Source organism: Nelusetta ayraudi, unplaced genomic scaffold (assembly GCF_046127955.1).
Source record: "Nelusetta ayraudi isolate G7.1 ecotype Tasmania unplaced genomic scaffold, CSIRO-AGI_Nayr_v1 ptg000075l, whole genome shotgun sequence".
Taxonomy (NCBI): domain Eukaryota; kingdom Metazoa; phylum Chordata; class Actinopteri; order Tetraodontiformes; family Monacanthidae; genus Nelusetta; species Nelusetta ayraudi.
Window position 1 is genome coordinate 345,618 of NW_027466125.1, and position 14,383 is coordinate 360,000.

At 41.0% G+C, this 14,383-nt stretch overlaps 2 protein-coding genes across 2 annotated transcripts in view; both read left to right on the forward strand.

The window, feature by feature from the left end:
* The first annotated feature begins 1,965 nt into the window (after positions 1-1,965).
* Positions 1,966-10,986, forward strand: wdr83 (WD repeat domain containing 83). The gene is made up of 9 exons (XM_076043504.1): positions 1,966-2,136; positions 2,493-2,613; positions 3,772-3,877; positions 4,012-4,060; positions 5,875-6,001; positions 6,124-6,191; positions 6,364-6,472; positions 7,975-8,089; positions 10,790-10,986. Exons 1-9 carry the CDS (start codon positions 2,034-2,036, stop codon positions 10,925-10,927), a joined length of 936 nt encoding a protein of 311 aa, XP_075899619.1. The 5' UTR covers positions 1,966-2,033; the 3' UTR covers positions 10,928-10,986.
* Positions 10,987-14,074: 3,088 nt separating this feature from the next.
* The window catches only part of thoc3 (THO complex 3), a 5,867-nt gene continuing 5,558 nt past the window's right edge, over positions 14,075-14,383 (forward strand). The window contains exon 1 of the mRNA XM_076043537.1: positions 14,075-14,286. Within this exon, the coding sequence (XP_075899652.1) occupies positions 14,107-14,286 (180 nt within the window). The 5' untranslated portion in view covers positions 14,075-14,106. The remainder of the gene's footprint in view (positions 14,287-14,383) is intronic.

Sequence of the window (14,383 nt, forward strand, 5' to 3'; positions counted from 1 at the left end):
GGTAACAGTCGAGAACATTCGACACTCACTGTGTCCCCTGCTGTTGAGAACACCCGTTCTGAGGGTGTAGAAAATTTCTTTGCCGAGTTGGACAGCACTGGCATCCTGTCCCTCTTCTGCCACCACCAGAGGATGGGATCCACTTCGGTCAGTTATCCTTTGAAGCTCTTGTACTCCTGTACCTCCTTCTTGGCCTTCTCCTCAATTGAGCGGCCACTGTTGTCGACCACAACCTCTTCCAGCAACAGGGCCTGGTCTTCCTCTTCAAACAGCTCGCCAAGAGCTGAACGTTTCTTTTTCTTCTGGAGTGGTGGTGGTCGCTGGAAATATAAAGTAACGTAATTTTTAATCAAGCATTTTTATGTCATCAATACTAGAACGAAGGAAATGTACATCCCAAAGCTTTTTTTTTTTATATGGTGCTGGATCCAAAAAATAAATCACAAAGAAGGCAATGTCGGCACACGATATATGCTCTCCTGTCGTTTCTTTCTTAACCAAACAACGTTTCGCCGACCAGGGCTTTTTCAAGTTCAATACTAGAGGCCACCAGGGCTTTTTTCAATACTAGAACAATATCAAGTGGCAGTTCTATGCACATCTTACACAAGCTGCTGCAGACTCCCACTCTTCTTCCTCCAACTCCTCCTCCACTCCTTCCTTCTCCTGGGTCACAGGCTCAGCTCCATCTCCAACCTACAGATAAAACAAATGAAATAATAGTGAATTCAAATATGTATGTATGTACAAAATAGAGCACAGTAGTCTACTCAATGATTACCAACACAAACCTCATTTCTGCTCGCAAGTTGAAGTTCGGCAGCTTTTTTTTTTATCAAGCGAGTCCAAACAGCCTCATCCAGGACTTTGGTCTTGAATCGAGGATCGAGGGCCGTGGCTTCCTCAAGGAACCGGTGGAGTTCATAATTTGTTTCATCCTAACCAGATTAAAAGAAAAGAAAAGAAAGAAATCTTTTAAAATGTTGACAATGCATTTAAAATATTTTAGGCTGTAGCACAGACACTTGGTACTGAATGTCACAACTTAATATCATTATGAACTATCATACATACCGTGTAGCGTGGTTCCAGATCTTTCCAGATGGTCTCCTTGATGGCTCGCTTGAAGGGAGGAATCATCATCCTTCACCTTCAAGTAAGGATGGAAATAAGTATTCACACTTGTACATGTTATGCATTTGTCTTCTATATCAATCAACTTACCTTAAACTTCTGTTTGAGTTTCTCTAAGATGGGGAGGACCTGCCCTGCAGTGGCACTCTTGTCAGCAGACACACACAGCGTAGATTTGTAGAGAACCCTCATGGTGTCGATGAAGTCTTCACACTTCTTCTGGTCATCTGTTGAGACTCTCTCCAGTCTGGGAAGAGATCAAATCAGAAGTCCATACATACATAACAAACATGCATGTGTGCTCTGTCTCATAATCAGTCTAATTCTGTTTTCATACTTTGGACTGAGGTCTTATTTACACTGTTTATTTAGTCTATACTGAATAGGTGCTGGGTCTAGCAATGTTTCTTATTTTTTTTAATGAATTAATTTTTACCGGTCTCTGTCCATTGCCTCCTTCAGTTGTGGGTCCATTGAAGCTGCCTGGATTACGGGGTACATTTCAAGGAAACGTTCAACTATCAGGAACAAGCTGTCCAAAAAAAATAGGGGGTAAAAACAGTTAAGAAAAAAGACAATGAATAGGACAGAATTGTGGGCAGGGGTCCCAGGGGTTCATCCTCAAACTGTCAAACTTCCGCACCTCCTGCGCATGCGCGACTCACTTCGGGTAGGTACTCACATCGGGTTGCGACAGTGACAAACATTCCGCCACGATGTAGTTTGTCCTAATTGAGTTGCCGTAAGAGCCCAACAGTTACTATTTACACCGGAAGTAGAAGAAGACAGACGCGGCTGGAGCCGCACGATTTTTTTTTAAATCCTTCTTGATGGTACTTTGCGCTTAGCTTCACGGACATCTTGTGTTTTTATTTTATTTATTTACTTTTATAGGTGCAATGGCTTTTCCCCTGCCCAGACCAGAGGCTTCACAGCTTCCACAGTGTTTGGTCAGGAACATAGACTGTCAGCAAAAAGCCATCCGAGCAGTTCGCTTTAACGGTGAGATGGACCATACACACTCCTATTTTATTGTATTTCATTTTATTTCTGTAAACTTCATTTACTTTGGTTGTCAAGTGTGGCAATGCTTGTTTGTGATCAAGGTTTTTATTTTTAAAACATAGCCAGGATGTAGAAATTGTTCGGTTTTTGTGTTGGAAAACGGGGTTGGCGCAAAGATGTATACACACACTTTCTCTGTGGAGTTTGCATGTTGTTTGCATATATAGTTCAGTGTAAAGCACCTTGGCCATGCAACTTTCTCCTAAAAGAATGAATTAATCACAAAAGCAATGAGTTGGCCACACATCATTCATTTTTCTAACTTTCTCTTCTGTGTCCTCGCTTTTTGCCAGCCGATGGGAACTATATGCTGTCTTGTGGCAGTGACAAATCTCTGAAATTGTGGAGCGTAAGCCAGGGGACGCACCTGAAAACATACAGTGGACATGGTTACGAAGTTCTGGATGCTGACAGGTAAGTTAGACAGTGTAGTTATAATATATGATAAACTACACTATTTGCACAATATGTTAAAACCAGTATTCATCTTACCATCAGACAGAGTAAAATCACAAGTGTTAATTTAACAATTAAAGAGTTCATTTTAACACTACTACTCCATTGTCTTCTACTCCAGACAATGGTTTTTAACTTAGTCTTACCAATGTCACATTTGTAGTCCTAGGTTTATGACATAAAAATACATTTTTGCCGTGGGGGGAAAAAAAACACAATTATGCGTAACTTAATACTAATTTATTTAGAGTAAACATCATGTTTTAATAACATGTAAAAGCTCTAATTTTATTACAATCTCCATTATAATTTTTTTTCCACTTGAACGATGGGAGAAAATCTTGCCAAATACAGAATGATAAGTTATTTGGGAAAGCTTACCACAAACTTTCAGCACGAGGAAGATGGCTCTGCCAGAGTCGAAGTTCTTCTCAGTTCTTAGTAAATGGGGAACAAGGTGGGCGGAGCTGTTCAGAGTTAATATTTTTTTTACAGTGGGAAGGTATTTTACTCCTACCTGTGTTGAATTAACAATAAAATGAATATGTGACACTGACAGTGTGAAATCTATGTGAACTCCTGTTATCTTCACAGACACTAGAGGTTATCACGTTCAATTTCCATCCATCCATTTTCCATACCCGCTTAGTCCCGAGGTCAGGGTCACGGGGGTCTGCTGGAGCCTATCCCAGCTGTCTTAGGGCGAAGGCAGGGGACACCCTGGACAAGTCGCCAGTTCATCGCAGGGCCACATAGAAACAGACAACCATTCACACTCACATGCACACATGGACAATTTAGAATGTTCAATTGACCTCACATGCATGTTTTTTGGAGTGTGGGAGGAAGCCGGAGAACCCGGAGAGAACCCACGCAGACACAGGGAGAACATGCAAACTCCACACAGAAAGGTCCCAGGTCCGGGCCCCGGAATCGAACCCACAAACTTCTTGCTGTGAGGCGGCAGCGCTAACCACTGTGCCACCGTGTCGCCCACGTTCAATTTTACTCAGTCTATTGTTGGAAGAACTCCGGAAGAGTTAAAATACTTTGACAGTGCTATACTTTGTGTCTAGCAAACCAATAATTTGGTGTTTTTCATTTGCTCTTTTACAGTTCCTATGACAACAGCCACATTTGTTCGTGCAGCTCTGACAAAACGGTGATCCTGTGGGACGTTGCAACAGGCCAAGTTGCGAGTAAACTTAGAGGTCATGCAGGGGTCAGTCCATACATGTATTTGGTTCGATTCAGATCTTAGTATGTAAAGATTGTTATTTTTTTTAATGGTTGTTATTGTATTTTTTTGGTTTTACATTAAAGTGAATGACTAAGTAAATTAAATTCTCCCCACAGAAAGTCAACTGTGTCCAGTTTAATGAGGAAGCTACAGTAATCCTATCAGGTAGGTTTGAACCATGTCAGTATTAAATCTGGTGCCATATAATTTATGTATTTATTTAGAAGCCATCTTTTTTTTTTGTCGTTGTTGTTGTTGTTGTTTTTTTAAACATAAAAACAACAACAATCTAAAGATGGCTTCAGAAAGGTCCAAGGCCAAAACAGTGGTGGGAGAGGTACTGCTAAACTATCGGGATTATGCTTTGAAAAGTTCTTCTCCTATTCAAGAAGTGAATTGGAAAAAAATAATAATCACAAAACATGAGGGAATATGTTCATGTAAGTGAAAGTGCCTTTTAGAATTCCAAAGCCCAACACCAACTGAGAGCGTCTGCGGCACTGACGTGCTGCATTCGGGGCTCTGCTGCAGTTGGTGGCCATTAAAGTCAGTGTGCGTGTTTCCACCAGGCACTTGGCACCTGTGCCAATTGAAGCAGATGGAATTGTTCAGGCAGGAATTCAGTGTTTGGAAAACACGGTGGTATTTATTAATTTTCAAATAAATTTTTTTATCACTATTTCAAGTAAAGACAGAAAAACAATACAGAAAATCAAGCCCAAGGCCAAGAACGTGCCATGGGACAAAACACACACAGCAAAGGCACTGGTGAACAAGAATAACAAAAATCATAACACATATTCACGTAGAGACAAAGACGGAGGGGACTTACACTTTTTTTTTAGCTGCTGTTAGTCCTGCAAAAATTATTCTTTTTTTAAGTATTGATATATTGAAAACTGAAAGATCATCTAAAATCAAAACACGTATAGTTACAGGCACCATTACGTGTGTCAAGTCAGATAACTTAGCCGCAATATTTTTCTCCGGAACGCAATTATTTCATTGCGTACCCAGTGTTGAAAAAATCTCTGTGAAGAGAGCGTTGCCCAACAATTTGCAGGGCTCACGTCAGAAAAGTGGAAAAGCATCATAGGTGCCCTTGAAGTGTTATTATTTGGGGCCCTTACTCTGTATGGTTACAGTGCCATAATCATATTGCACAAGTTTTATGGCACGCGCAGGATGTGATGTCATTACGGTCCCAGCACGTTACTCCCTCCGAGATGTAAACGGAGTGTCTTCATGACACATTTTTTTTTTATGTGCCAGTAATATACAGTATATGCCAACAGGATAAAGACATTAAACGAGCCACTTGCTTATTTGCCACTACTCGTTTGGCAAATAAACAAACTTTTTAAGTCATTTTTTTTAAGCAATTTAATTACTCGTCCGTCAATTAAAAATGTGAAACTTTTACAAAATAACATGATTTTGACTTTATGACATTTGCATAGTACCATGGGAGTATCACATCATAGCATGAAAATTATCATATAAAAATGGGAACGTTTCATGTTATAATGTAAAGATTTTGCTCGGTCATGTGATACTGAGCTTGTTTTTGTTTTTTTCCTAGTGTGGCAGCAATGCGCTTCAGTACGATGCACTGTTGATGCACGATCGCCCACTATGGGCCCACATATTCCACAGTATTTTGTTGTATTCTAATTGAAGACTTGTCCGTTGCAAAATTCCCAGGTCTTTAGCAAAAGGCGTTGTTTGTTTTTACCAAGATGGATTACAAAAACTTTCAAAGAAAATGAAAATAAAAACACAATCATTAGGAAAGTTATCGCATGTTGTTTCTTTTTAGCTGTTTAGCTGTGTTTTTTTTTCTTTAGAAAAATGTTTAGTGGTACCGCTCTCTCAGGGAATGGGTTAAAATGCGGAGGACACATTTTGTGTTCTCGGGACGTGACGATCGCTGGGACTTTAACTTTATTGATTGCAGTGGGTGTTGTTTTTCTTCTAAGGGTCCATAGATGGCACTGTTCGATGCTGGGATACCAGATCGAGGAATTTTAAGCCCATTCAGGTTATAGATGACGCTCGGGACAGTATCAGCAGCCTGAATGTGGTGCAACATGAGGTCCTCACTGGGTGAGCACTGGGGACGCACAACTTTCAGTTCCAACTTCAAGTTTGCCTTTTTTGATATCTGAATTCACTTTTTCCACTTTTAAAATGTGGGGACTTTTCCTTTCTGATTACTTTGTGTTCAGGTCAGTGGATGGAAAAGTGAGATGTTACGACCTAAGAATGGGAGAGCTCCGTGTTGACTCCATCAATAGTAGTTGTTCTTCATTTAATATATCCAATATTCTTCAATTTAACCGTAGTTATAACTTTTTAGGAACAGAATTTCCCTTAAAAAAAAACGGAAGAAATTCACGAATGTCATGGAATTGGTTGTCTTTGTCTTTTTACCTGTATACGTATGTACTGTGTGTGTTTTTCCCCAGGTCCTATCACATGTGTTTGTTTCAGTCAGGATAGTCATTGCACTCTGAGTTCCAGCCTGGATTCAACAGTCAGACTGTTGGACAAGAGCACAGGAGATATGCTGGGAGAGTGAGTGCTTGTTTATCACTTAATCTGCCTCTCTTCTTACCCTGATGCACCCATCATGCCGAGTGACTACTTAACAAGTTTGTGGGGGCAGTGCTATGACCTGGGGTTGCTGCAGTTGGTCAGGTCTAGGTTCAGCAACAGTATGTGCGCGAAGAATGAGGTCAGCCGACTACCTGAATATACTGAATGGCCAGGTTATTCCATCAATGGATTTTTTTTTCATACATATTCCAAGATGACAATGCCAGAATTCACGGGGCTCAAATTGTGAAAGAGTGGTTCAGGGAGCATGAGACATCATTTCCACACATGGATTGGCCACCAAAGAGTCCAGACCCTAACCCCATTGGGAGTCTTTGGCATCTGTTAGAGAAGGCTTTGCGCCAGCGGTCAGACCATGCCATCATCATTGCAAGATCTTGGTGAAAAATGAATGCAACACTGGATGGAAATAAATCTTGCCACACTGCAGAATCTTATCGAAACAATGCCACAGCGAATGTGTGCTGCCGTAATCAAAGCTAAAGGTGGTCCAACGAAATATTAGAGTGTGACCTTTATTTTTGGTGGCAATTTTGTGTGTGTGTGTGTGTGTGTGTGTGTGTGTGTGTGTGTGTGTGTGTGTGTGTGCATATATATATATATATATATATATATATACATACACACACACACACATACACACACACACATATACATGTGTAAGCGTTAATGGTGTTAATACAGGAATAATTTGAATGCCATATCTACATGATTACAGACTGAGCTGTGCACACACATTCGAGACACTGAGGGGTAGATCCTCAAAGAAGGGCGCGCAGCAGTAAAATGCGGGTATCCACAAAGGCTTTTGCGCTAATGACATGCAGGCGCAAACACGCCCACAAATGCGGCACCTGAAACAGGTGCGAATGTTGCGGAAAGAAAGTCCGAAAGACGCAAGACGCGTTACTCACCAACACCTGAGTACCATTTCTATTTTTCATAGCCTATCTAAAATACTGGCATATATACTGTAGTCTATGCCTATATATACATATATACATCTATATATATATATATATATATATATATATATATATACATATATATATATATAAGATTTGGGGAGCCATATATATGTTTCAGGTTTTTCAGAGAGGAAAGTTTCACTCAGAAGCCAGAAACATTGACAGACAGAAGCTTGACAGCCTTGTTTTTGCTTGTGGTGTCTGTCAAACTGCGTGCGGACACGAGTGCAAACTCTTCCTGGATCTGCCGCTGTTTGAATGAGGCATATTTGCATAGAAGGGGGCGTTCGGAATCACAGTTTCTGGCGCTATTTACACGGATTTTCTACCGCAAAAGCTGCGCAAACGCTTTGTGGATCTACCCCTGAGACATTGAAGCCAAACAGTTGGGACCATGAACCTCTTCATCCCTGTTGTGCATTAAATACTTTTTTTTCTGACTCATATATTTCATATGAAGTTACATATGTTGTCTTTATTTGCATTTGTCAGGTACACAGGACACAAAATGAGGGGTTATAAGTTGGACTGCTGCTTCTCCAGTAAAGACGATTATGTCCTGAGTTGCTCTGAGGATGGTTTTGTGTACTGCTGGGACCTAGTAGAAGTAAGTATCCATAAAGGTTTGTGTACCCGCTTTGTTTAATATCACTTTTATGAATGAATCCCTGTATTTGCTTCCCATTTTATTGATGATCTAAAGCCTTGGTAAGACCTTTGTATGGTAAACATGATGATTACTTGTCTTTGATGCAACCACCCCTTTTCATTTCATGTCCTATTGTCAAGCAGTATGTGACAATACACCTACACAGTCACTGTCACCTAAGGCAGAGGTCCCCAACCACCGGGCCGCGGACCGATGCCGGTCCGTGGGTCATTTGGCACCAGGCCGGACAGAAAGAATAATCAACTTCTGTTATCTGAGTCTGAACAATTTTATTTTGAAAAATTACCGGATTCTCTCCGTTACGTGCATCTAACGCTCAACTCTTGACGCATGTCAAGGCGCTTGTCTCGGTCACCTGATACGTTACCGCGAGATTAAACCCACAATCAAAGTCAAAGACATTCAATCACTTGAAAGAATTTTAACCGAATAAATGAAAATCAGAAGGCACCGTCAAAGTAAATCAATTTCTCTGAAAAATGGGTTATGTGAATGTGAAGAACGTAATTGTTCTCATTAACTATCAGTGAGGCCAGTTAAGTCCTACCACACCACTGGGGAAGGCACTAGAAGCAGATGACAGGCTTGAGGCCGGCCAATGAAGCTTGGTCCACAAAGTTCAATTGTAGTTTTTTCAAAGGTGGCTCGCCATCTAGTCTGGGGTGCAGTTCTTCATCTCTCCAGAATCCAAGTTTCTTTCGGTCCTTAAAAGTGTGTCCAGTGTCCAGCCAAAGGAGTTGATCCACAGAAGCAACACATCCGGATATTAGCAAGGAGTACTGTGGAGTGGTGGAGTGGTTGGGAAAGCTTGTTAGCATTAAGCGTTAGCATTATCATGGTTGCTAGACTGCTTCCATACTAGTATTTTGGAGATGGAACTCAGCAATTCTATGAAAAGGAAATGAATCATTAGGAGAGGACAAAGGGCTTGCATGTTTGGTCTTTTGGCTCTCCTGAGAGCTGTCCAGCCGGTCTATTTTACAGACCTTTTTTAGAACCAAGTTGAAAGGTTCTGCAGCTTCAGGTGGATGGCTTGGTGAGTAATGAAGGAACATTGTGTGGTGTCACTTCCTCCTCCATCCAGGAAACAGGAAGGATGACAGATCTCAGCATCTGATTGGCTGAGGTGTTGTGAGTGATTGATTGATTCAATGAGCTTCCTCTTCACTGCATTGAATGAGCTCCGTGCCTTCATGGTTTCAGCGGCTAAATCCTGGGCAAAAAAAGATTTTCTGACCATCATGAGTGAGCGAGCGTTGTTTGGCTTTGCTGAAGACAAACTCGCAGCCTTGAAATCGCAGGAATCGGATGATTACAGCTCTGCTCCAATCCGGGCTTTGTCTTGTCAGAGTGCGGTTCGCTCTCTCCAGGGTGAATGATTTCTCTGCATGGAGCCCCAGCCACACTGGTAACATTCGCTGGATATAATCAGTCATGGCCTGGGTCTTTTCAGCGTTTTCGGAGAGCCAAAAGTCTTAAGTTCTTTCTCCAAGCACGATTTTCTAAGTCTTCTGTTTTAGACTCTAAATAAGTGATGCGTTTGGTGACGTTGGTCTGCTCCGTTTTCACACTATGTAGGTTGTCTTCAGCGGCTCCTATACGTTCTTTAACATCAGTGAGCCGTTTAGCATTAGCGATCATATCTTGCTTGAAACCCTCAAAGCTCATTTGCATAGCTTCCATTGAGCCGTTCATATCAGTTATGCGTTTCTCCACCTTGTTGAGCTTTATCCCCAAACCGTCAAGAGTACTTATCTTTGTGTTGATCGTGGAGAAGGTCGTACGGAGTGACTGCAGTTCTTTTAGCACGGCAGCTATGTTGTTCTTCAGGGTCGTTTGTTTAGACAATTTTAAGAGTAGTTAGAAGCGTTAATAATTAGAGGAGCATTCACTCTAAGTTGCCATCTTTGTCTGCCCCCGGATGAAAAAAATATCACTGTTAGCAACAAAAAAAAAATTATTTCCTGCAAACCATCAAGGGCTTGCAACATAGCAGTCTAGGCCAATCATGAGATGAGATTTCCTATAGACAGAATGCGCACTGGAAGACACTTCAGATGGAAATAGGTTTACATGACACATAAAACAAATAAATGAGCTAGGCCTGTTGCTGATAATAAATATATATATATATATATATATATATATATATATATATATATATATATATATATATATATATATATATATATATATATACATATGTATATGTATATATATATATATATATATATATATATTTATTTATGACATTAATACCCTACAATCCTGCATATTTATTTATCAATACATTTACTCTCCACATTTGCTTGCTCATTATTTCAATGAAATCTTTACAGTTAACTCTCAGGCTCATTCTTACAATACAAGACAGGCCATGAAACTTCATACTTTCTTTTGTTGTGCGACACAAAGTCAATTTTCTCTTCTTCTTTTTTTTCGCAGAGGTTCATTATAATAATTAATTATTATAATTATTTCACTGTCACATTTACTCTTAAATGTATGCTGTTTTGTCCGCCTGATTTTTTTATTTTATTTTTTGTTAGTCATTATTGTTATTGTTGAAAAATGCTCATGATCAGTGTTAACGTGCATCGTTCAGCAGTTTTCTTTGTTTTATGTCTTGTCTTGCAGGGTTCTTTGTCCTTGAAGCTGCATGTGGGGAAAGGTGTCGTCCAGTCACTGTCCTTCCACCCAACAAAGACGTGCCTCATTACAGCCATGGAGGGGCATGTCCAGGTGTGGGGTTTAGAACCAGATGAGACAGGATAAGTTTATTAAATGCAGAGACGACTACAATAAAATATTATAAACTACTGCCTCTGACTTTGGCACTGCCTTCAAGGACTCGCTTGTTGGACTAGCTTTAGTTATCATTAGTGTTAACTGACTCTGTTGACGACTTTATTGCTATTAATACTATTATTAGGAACAAGCCCAGGAAAAACAGGCTTGACAGAGCTGGTCCTGCGTACATATATATATATATATACTCACCCCACCACCCCCATCACCACGCCAAGCCATCCGAGGTGCACAGGTGAATGTCATTAAATAGTGTTGTGGCTACACCCCACGGTGACACACACACCTCCTACCCAGGTGTTAAAGAAGTACACTCACAAATATAAACATTAGAAACTCATGGCTAGGGATGGGCGATATGGACTAAAAGTTTTATCACAATAATTTCTGGCATTTATTGCGATAAAAGTGACGATAAAAAATATAAAACAATAAAAAAAATTTGGAAACTGCATATATTTGAAACCGCACTTGAAAAAAAATGTGTTTACACGAAGCAGTATTAATATAAATAAATGAATAAATAAATAAAATAAAAATAAATCCCGTTTACACGGATGCGCGGCTGGAAAGGACTGAAAACGATGTAGTACCTATGCCTGGCCTGGTGTGGCGCCGCAAGTTTATTCCTTGAAGGCGGAAGAAGAAGAACCCCTGAAGCACCTCGTGTTTGCAGAAGCAGTAGCTCGCTAAAAACAAGCGCCACAGAGAACAGAAAGAAAGATCGTTCTTAAAAAGACGGTGTGGATAAACGACAGAGTTAAACGTCTACTTCGAGTTCCTTTAGAACACAAAGCCTGAAAGATCCATGCTCAAATTGACTTGGAGTTGTGCCAGTAAAAGTTCGCTAACATTTTTGCGTTTCCTGCCTCAACATCCTGGTCCGCCGAACCAAAAGAAAATAAATAAAAAGTAAAACAGGATGTTTGCAAATCGTTTCCGTGGTGTTTATTTTCACTTTGCACACAATCCACGATGGATTCTCAAGCATGATGAGACGAACACGTGGGTTTTTGCTGCATGAATTTTCGATGTTCCTAGAGGGCGCTACATGCATTTTTAGTTTTCTTGTGTTTTTTTTTGATTTTTCATTTTTGACATCCATCGACTTTAAAAGGTTCAAAGGGTTTGAATCTCGCAGCATTCACGGTTGTTGAGTTCTGTGATTCTGGATGATTTCAAACAAGTGAAAATAGCCCACTTCCGGTTTGTCAGGGGTCAAAGGTCAGAGTGTCAGAATGTAGGTCTCTATCCAAGGAACGCGTGGGTCTTTGTCCCATGTCTTTTCGAGGACCCTAACCCTAACCCTAACCCAAGGACAAGAACTGACCATTAATCATCTGCAACGAGATGACTGAAATAGTTCTAGGAGCTCAGTTTACTCCTTAGCTGGGTGGAGAAGGAGGTGGAGTGAAACTAGCCACTGATAGAGCTGAACACCTTCAGTCTGAACATCTCCAGTCTAAACAAACACCTCCAGGTTTTAACGTGTTGACTATCAATGGTAGAAAACCAGACAAAATGTCTGAAACATCTGACTGATGATGTTTCGGATTCCGAGAGGTGACAGTTAAACAGAGTCCAGCAGGAATTTTCTCAGGGTCCAGCAGCGTGGTAGCCTTCTGCTGTTGTGCTAACGGAAAACATCTCTGGGGAGGAACAAACGAGAGGTCAAACTTCCTGAGGAGCGTTTGTCGTCCCAAGTCACTGGAATAAATGTCTGTCCCTTCAGCTGAATGTTGTTGTAATGCTTGCTCAAATCCTCAACACCAGAAAAAAATAATAAACCCAACATGGCTTTGAGTCATCATCTTAAAATGCTAGCTGCTCACTAGGTGTCTAAGCTAATCTGGAAGCTGACTTTTTCGGCAGAAGACATTTATCTCAGTGACACCTGGCCAACGGTGTCTACCTTTCCTCAGCCTGCTGCCTGCAAACCTCCCGAACTACTGTGCATGTTGTGGTGTGAGAAAAAAGAACAACTGAAACACTGTCTCCTTGCACTGGTGAAAAAAAAGATGTCTTCCTCACGCCACACTATCCCTCCAGCACCGAGTCATGTGTTCGCACGCCGTCGCAACGAGTCAACCACCATTTGCCACCATTCACAGCGCTTTTCTTTCCCCCCTGACCTTTATTTTGAAGGGATTTCTGTCTCTGTGTGTATATATCTGATGTTTTTCTGACACGAGATGCAACAAAAAGAACCATTTTATCAAGTATGCAATTTACATTAAGGCACATTTGTGTGACACTTGACACCTTCCAGTCATTCATTCTTAACTCACTGAATCACATTTTTTTTTAAAGTGCATTTTCAGGATGTCCTTTAAGTGTTTTCTCCTGATGTAAATGGTAGGATGTTCCATGACGTCACAAACCTATTTGAGCTGCCACTGGCTTGATGATTATGCATATCGAGGCCTTTTTGCACATGACTGTCGAGTCGGTCGGGTTGTGTGTCAGGTGACTCCTATACTAATTTGCGTAGCTTTTAAACTGAGTCTCTACTTAATAATGAATAAAAAGGGTCTTTGCCTGAGTTTCTGGGAGTGGTAATAGATATTGTTTGTGTGTGGGATAATACATATGGAGTGTTGAAAAGTTTTTAAAACATGGATTTTCATTTTAGCGTCACTTGAAATAAACTGCAGTTCAGACAAGCACGCAGCATTTATTGTCTTCCATGAAAGGTTGAATCAAAGACATTTCGGCGTGAAGTGTCTTTGTTACCTGAAGTGTTACCTGAAGTCTTCAGGTAACACTAACCAGTGTTTTGTTAACAATCTGTGTTACGTTTTATCTTCTATCTCACATTTTACATACATTAACCTGAAATCATCGTTTGACAAATAAGTAATTTGACAATTATTTCAGTATGTACAGTAAAGAATACATTTTACGCCAAAAGTTAGCTAGAAGCTGGAAGTTTTCAGCGAGCATGTCCATATTACCAATACTATGATTTATTCTGTGCATTGTTTCAAACGTTTAAATGTGTAGAACTCTCTGACTCGACAAACTTTTGATCCCTGCGTGGGTAACGCTGTGATGCGCCTTCCGAAGCAGCAGATGGCAGTGAGTATTTGTTGTTGTCCCTCCTCGGTTGACGCCTCGGAAGTCCTGCGGATGGGGTCGGATCCAAGATGGCGTCGCGGTACTACCAAGAGATGCAGGAAAGTTTTAGGAACAACAATAAAAGCCGCGAGTTCCCCGCGCACTCGGCCAAGGTCCACTCGGTGGCGTGGAGCTGCGACGGCCGCAGGCTCGCTTCCGGTTCCTTCGACAAGACGGCGAGCGTGTTCGTCCTCGAGAAAGACCGGCTGGTGAGTCCCGCTAACATGCTAATGCTGCAGCTAGCGCCGCCGCATACGGCGCAGTGGATGCGGAAATGTCAATGCAGCAACTTGACTTCTGAACAGT

Excerpts from the sequence above, each read along its gene's own strand:
- wdr83 (XM_076043504.1), top strand. The coding sequence starts at position 2,034 with ATGGCTTTTCCCCTGCCCAGACCAGAGGCTTCACAGCTTCCACAGTGT. Across the intron at positions 2,137-2,492 it reads CCGAGCAGTTCGCTTTAACG|CCGATGGGAACTATATGCTG; the intron begins GTGAGATGGACC and ends GCTTTTTGCCAG. Across the intron at positions 4,061-5,874 it reads AGCTACAGTAATCCTATCAG|GGTCCATAGATGGCACTGTT; the intron begins GTAGGTTTGAAC and ends TTTTCTTCTAAG.